At 41.9% G+C, this 6,687-nt stretch overlaps 1 protein-coding gene across 1 annotated transcript in view; it reads left to right on the top strand.

Annotated features, from left to right (window-relative positions):
- Positions 1-5,569: 5,569 nt before the first annotated feature.
- LOC308119734 (uncharacterized protein) overlaps positions 5,570-6,687 on the top strand; it is a gene marked incomplete at both ends in the record, with an annotated part of 3,765 nt that continues 2,647 nt past the window's right edge. The window contains one exon of the mRNA XM_080479884.1: positions 5,570-5,630. Coding sequence (XP_080336010.1) covers positions 5,570-5,630 — 61 coding nt within the window. The remainder of the gene's footprint in view (positions 5,631-6,687) is intronic.

The raw sequence follows: 6,687 nt of genomic DNA, 5'->3' as shown, positions 1-6,687 counted from the left end.
GATTAAGCTCTGCTGGGTAAAATCCTTTATGTCTGAAGTAGTGTGCAATATGAAAAAAAAATAATTTAAACAGTAGATCTGGTAGAGAGGCATGCAGCGGTAGAAAAAGTTATAAGACAACAGCTAAAGGGAAGTGATGAGTGGACTTCTGTAGTCCTAATGAAAGGCTTGTCATCTGAAGCAGAGAGACAACCAGGCAGAGACACAGAGGACATGGAGGACATGGAGGCCTTGATCCTCACTCATTGGTCCTGCTCCTCCAACTCCTTCGGCCACCCTCCTTCTGCGCTGGAGGTAATGGAGATAACACAGCTTTTAAACCAAATATCACCATGTGTCTGCAAAATTCAACCAAACAGCCTGTGGTGGCATTTTATTAGAGGTTCTTACTGGTTTATTCTTATATATTTAGCCATTTAGCTTTTTCAATCTTTTAAAACTGTTTAAGTCATTGTAGCTATTGTGTGGTTTGTTTGTTTGTTTTTTTCATTTTAAGCTGTTTTGTTATTTTAGCCATTTGTAGCCATCTATATGTATGCATGTATGGACAGTTTTATCTGTTTTCTGTTTATCTGTTTAGCTGTCTTTGTCCTTTAGTTCTTTCATCATGGCCTGTTAGTTGTCAAACTATCGCCCATAGTTAGCTGGGATCAGATCCAGCACCCTGAAAACCTGAGATGGAAAAAGCGGTGCAGAAAACGAATGCATGAGTCTCAAACATGAAGGGAAATTTGCATCATTTGCTGCAAATAATCTCAAGAGTAGCTTTCAAAATTATATAAAATTATGTTTGTTTAACTTAGTGAACGCTCCATGAAACAACGACAGAAGGGCGGCAGGTTTCAGGTAAACAGGAGTACTCTTAAAATCTATTTAGATTTTTTATAAATTCATTCAGACACAGTTTTCACTTGAATGAAATATTCTAAAGAGATTCCAGATTCAACATTAAACTATGTGAGCTTACATGAGTTCATTAAACTTTCTTTTTCAAGTTATTGTTCCAACATAAATAAAACAAATGGCAAGAGTGGTTGTCCAAGAGGGTGTTCTTGTTTTAAATGATTACCTTCGCCACATGAAAGTTGGAGCAAAGGCTATGTTTTTGAATAACTTTTTTTATTTTTTGACATGTATGTATGTATGTATGTATGTATGTATGTATGTATGTATGTATGTATGTATGTATGTATGTAACCAACTTTTCGCAAAACCTATCAACCTGAATTGTATGAGCGGTTCAGGGATCATTTGTCATCATCCAAGGGCCAATCCATTAGATTTTGAGATCGAACGGCTCCAGGAGAAGTAAGATATTTACTCCACTGTAAACATGGAGCTCCGCTGTGAGCCGTCAGTCACAGCTGAAGCTGCCGTTACCTGTCTGCTAGCACCCTGCTAACTCCTCTCCCTGCCCTCCTTCTCCACTTTCAGCCAATCAAATGCCAGCTCACTCTAATGGTGCCTTGAAGTTAAACAAAATAATGGGAACCAACAGAATATGATTTACCCTTAATATTGCAAGGTGGCATTCGCAGAGGTATGTGCTCTACCGAGTGCCCATTCCAGATTTTGCTGTTATTACTTTCAACAGGTGTCAACATCAAACACATGCTACCAGCACTCTCTTTGTAATTCCTAATTTATCCTCTCTAATGTCACATAATCACACCCCGTTCACTCTCATCTATATCACCGAACCCTGCCCCCTTACTCTAAACTGGATGTAAAATAAAGCCTTACATTCCCCCAATATGCCCCTACATAAACAGAAACCACTGCCAACCCCAGTCACATTTGCAAGGCCTGACAACTGTATTCAACAGTCACAGGGCAGGTGCAGGGGCCAGCACCAAGGGTAAGGCAGGTGCCGGAGAAACAGTGGGAGATTTGGGTGGGTGCCCACCTGGACAAGGGGGGAAAGCAATTAAGGGTTTGTGATCCCATAATTGCTCCTCTCCCCTGTTCACAACGAGGTTCTTGGGTTCCACCTCCAGGACACGAAAGGGGACAACAGTGGGATGTATAAACGCTTACTTTGCAGCCATCAGGTAATTCCGGACATAGAACTGGGGAAGGCAGTGACAAGTTGGGACCGGGGCAAAAATGTGGGCTGCCACCTTAAAACTGGATGACAGGCAGTAACCGTCCAAGGGTCGGACACCTCAGGCGCCTGCAGCAGCTGACCAAATACATGCTCGACAGAAGAAGACTGAAGAGCTTCCTACTGGATGAGGGATGGCTCAACATGATCCATGACCCATGTGATGGATTGTGAATGGTGTCGAAAACCTGGCGTTGCCAGCCTGCAGGTACCAACCAGCCAGGGGTTTCCTGTAGAGATGTCACGATGGAGCTTGGCCCCACTGTCCTGGAACACCACATCTTCCATTTTTATTGGCCGTCTTGAATGCCTGGATTTTGGAATCAAGCTGTTGGTCATTGGTCATGGCAGCATAATCCACACCTAGGTGCATGGAGATTACATCTGCCCAAGAGAGGGACTCAATCATCCACTACACTGTTTTTTCCTGCCACATGCCAAATGTCCGTAGTGAAAAAGAGGTGGCACTGCTGTAGCAAAGACCATTCCTCCAAAGTCTCGGAAAAAGCAAAGGTGAGGGGTTTGTGGTCCTTCCAGCAAAAACCAAAAGTGATGTGTGGCGAGGAAAAGAGCCCAAAGTTCTCTAACAAAGATGTTGTATTTCCACTCATCATCATGCAGGTGTTTGCTGAATAATGCAAGACATTGCCAGGCTCCAGCTACAAACTGCTCACATACCGCCCCCAGTGCATAGTCCCAGGCATCGGTGGTGACCAGCAATTGCGCCGCTGGAGATGGATACTCCAGCATTGCAGTGTTGGGAGAGTGCAACTTTGGCCTCCTCAAACACTTGGATCCTTTCTCTAGATCAGTCCATGTCCTGTCGATCCTTTTTGTCTTTTAAGGCTTCGTACAGGGGACACATCAAGAAATTCTTGTAGAAACTTGACGGTTCAGGGGCAAGGAAAAGCAGTGATCGCCTCCACCTTAGCAAGTGAAGGAGCCATTCCATGGGTGTGCACCTTTAAGGCCAAACGGCATTCTCAAAAATTCTGCCAAAAGCCAAGACGCATGATAACAGCAGTCTTCGCCATGTCCTGGGGGTGGACTGGTACTTAGCGGGAGCATCTCACCAAATCAACTTGACATTCCCTGTCAGGTGGACAGATGTGAGGAACTGGGTACCGGTCATTAGTGGTAATATTGTTGAGGCACCAAAAATCACCGGAAGGCCTCCAACTTCCATTGGGCTTGGAGACCATGTACAAAGATGAGGCCACAGACTGTCAGAGTGCTGCACAATCCTCAGTCACTCTGTTGGGGCAAACTTCTCCTTAGCTATTGCCAGCGCCGCTGCATCCAGGGCATGTAAAAACCGGCCGGCCAGCCGTGATGATATAGTGCTGATAAACCGACAAATAGAGAGTTGAGCTGTGAGAGCATTGTATTTCCCATATGCTGGCAAGTTCCACAGTAATGCCATCACCCGGTGAGAGGTGGATGAATCCAGTGCTGCGACTACATGAAAGTACTTCATGTCATCAACTGGGAACCCGTGGAGGTGGAACTGGGCTTCGATGTGCTGGAACCGGATCATGTTGCCAAAACTCCAGCAATTTGACAGGAGTAGCAATAACCAGGGGAACGCTGGCTTCTGCGCCAGCCACAATCGCAATGTCGCTGGCCTCAACATGCGCAAATGTCAAGATCACCAATGTGGAAGTCGGGAAGGATGAGACAGACAGAGGATTTGAGTGGACCTTTTATTTTTTCAAACGGTTGTCAACATCAAACACATTCTACCAGCACTATCCTCTTACTATTTCATAGCCTTTACGTCGCACAAGCACGCCCCCTTACTCCCAACTATGTCACCTAACACCAGCCCCTTACTCCCATTCTGATGCGAGATAAAACCGCACAATGCATACCACAACATTTCATTTATCAGCATCTTTCAAGACATCCATGGTGATTCTACCCAAAGATTAAAAACAAGTTGAAAAACATAGCAGTAGAATAACATCATGTAGCATGAATGCACTTGTTTAAAAAAAATAAAACTTTTATGGTGGAATTTAAAGTTTCCAGGGACTGAATGTTTTCGATGTTGGGTGACAGGGAAGTCCAGAAGTGCAGGTGGGTTTGCTTGAAAGGTAGAGCCGAGTGTCATCTGTATAGAAGCTTCATATTGTATGCCTGGAAAACATTTCCAATGCGAAGGCAGTTAATGAGGGGGATGGGTCCTCGGAAAGAGCCCTGGGGGTTCACCAGAAGAAGGGTAAAAAGTGAAAGATTTTATCAGAATGAGAGGTTTGACTTGAACCAGTCCAGAGGCGAGTTTGATTGTCCAATGGATGCCAATCTGTTCAATGACAATGTGCAGCAGAGCGAGAAGGGAAGGATGAGTAAAAGTTAATAAAAACAACTTTTATCATGACATTGTTGTTGTAGCATGTTAGTGCAGATAAATAAATGAATGAAATAAATAAGTAAATAAATAAATTTCCTTCTGTGATTCACACATGAGCAAGTGTGCTGTAAACAATAAAATGACCAAATCACTTATACATCACAGATTTTCATTCCAAAATTAGGTAAAAGATACCCCTGAAATATATTATTTACCTTCAAGAAGACTTGTCAGAAGTGTACGGTGTGTGTTCATTTAACTTCAGAATCATTATTTTTGGACGTAACTGTAAAAAGTTACAAAAAGAGTCAAACTGAGGAAAACAGCAGCAGTTGAAATCAAAGCCCAGTGAAGAAGTTATTTCCTCCTTACCATAACTTGGGTAAGCTAATGACACCTTGTCCTACTAATAACAGAGCATACTGCAATTACATGACTTTTCACCATTCAAATAGAACGCCTGTAATCTCATGGCGCCACAACGCTCATATTTTCTTCCGTCTGCACAGAGGATGTTTGGGAGTGAAATATCCTGAGAGATGAACAACAGGAGAAGCAGGAATTTAGCCTCAGTCAGGAGGGATGAGACACAACACTGTAGTTATAGATACGGAACAAAAAAGAAACTTGATCCAGCTGATGATTTCTGTTTTTTGTGCACTGAACACATCTGTGTGTCTGGGTGAATGTGATGAGCATGTAAAGCACATTGAGCCTGCTCAAACAGTAAAACACACTCGGTAAAGTCCTGTTGGCGTTTATAACCACAGCTGGTTCATTTCTGATTATGAAGTAAAGACACAGATACAAAGTGTCTGCTGGAGCTGAAACATATATATTTAAATGGCTTTTAAGTCTTTATGAGGCTCATTGAAATGACTGGAAATGTCAAGCCTTTGTGGGTAATTAAAGGACGATTTAAGACTTTGATGTGTACATGAGGCATGTCCAAGCCTTTTTTTTTAGCATGGCTCCGTTGGGAGAGCAGTCGTGTCCCAATCGGACGGTTGCCTGCCTACATGCCGAAGTGTCCTTGGGCAAGACACTGAACCTCAAACTGCCTGGGTGAATGCAGTGTGAGAGTGAGTGGTTGGTGGTGGTCGGAGGGGCCGATGGCGCAGATTGGCAGCCTCGCTCCCGTCAGTCTACCCCAGGGCAGCTGTGACTACATACGTAGGTTACCACCATCCCATGGAGGGAATGAATAATGCAATGTAAAGTGTCCTGAAACGTGCTATATAAAACCCATGCATTATTAGATTTGATCTGGTTTCTGTAAATTAAAGAAACATTGTTGAAAAATGGTCTCTTAATATATGATGATCACACCACAGCCAGTTTAAAGGAACGCTTTTCTTTTTAGGAAAATGTGACTTTTAACATATAAATCAATGCAAGAAACGGTTCTGATTGGACCACATGTTACATCATTTACATGCATGTTTCACACTCGACATGTGTTAAAAAAATATGAACTGTGAGTTGCATTGTAGAAGGGCCAGACATTTCCTAGTATAAATAAACAACACACTGGGCGATCTTTATATACTTAAGTCTAAACAGAAATCAATTTTTGTTTTTTAGGATGTTTTAAAGTTATTGCTTTACAAAAGTGTCCCTGTTAAAGCAAAATACAATCTTTTCATTTTGTATGTTATGACGATTGATGAAAATCAGTTTGGTTACCAAATGTAACCCCAACAGGAAGAATAATTTTAAATACACTGAGTTACTATTTCAGTCTTATTTAACAGGATCCTGGGTGCTTAGTATGTTGTTTTTATCTAAATCACCACTTCGCAGTCGATGATATTGTCACAAGCTTTTGTATGAGAAACATAATAGTAATAGAGCGGCGCCTCCGCAGTGAAATCACTTAACTCAACCGCAATTAACTAGACTTGTAAATGTTAGTAAACCTTCAGAGAATCAAGACAACCAAGTAAAATGTACAACAAAAATAAAGTTATTTCCATTTGGCTCTTTTCTTTGGTCTTTGTAAAAAAAAAAACATTACACTTAAAGTTCACCAAGCAATATTTATTTCTGTTGCTTCACATTATCAACAAACACACGATACTCCTTTAAACTCAAAAGTGGGCTCCAAAAATACAGTGAGTGACAAATAAAAATATCGAGACCTCACACAATTTCCCTTCCAAAAGAAATATCAAATAATGGAAAAAGTCTATAAAGGAAAACATAACACAATGAAATACCTATTGAAGTG

Source organism: Lipophrys pholis (genome assembly GCF_963383615.2).
Source record: "Lipophrys pholis genome assembly, chromosome: 14".
NCBI classification, from domain to species: domain Eukaryota; kingdom Metazoa; phylum Chordata; class Actinopteri; order Blenniiformes; family Blenniidae; genus Lipophrys; species Lipophrys pholis.
Note: the sequence above shows the minus strand (reverse complement) of the source record. Positions and strands in the feature narration are given on the sequence as shown.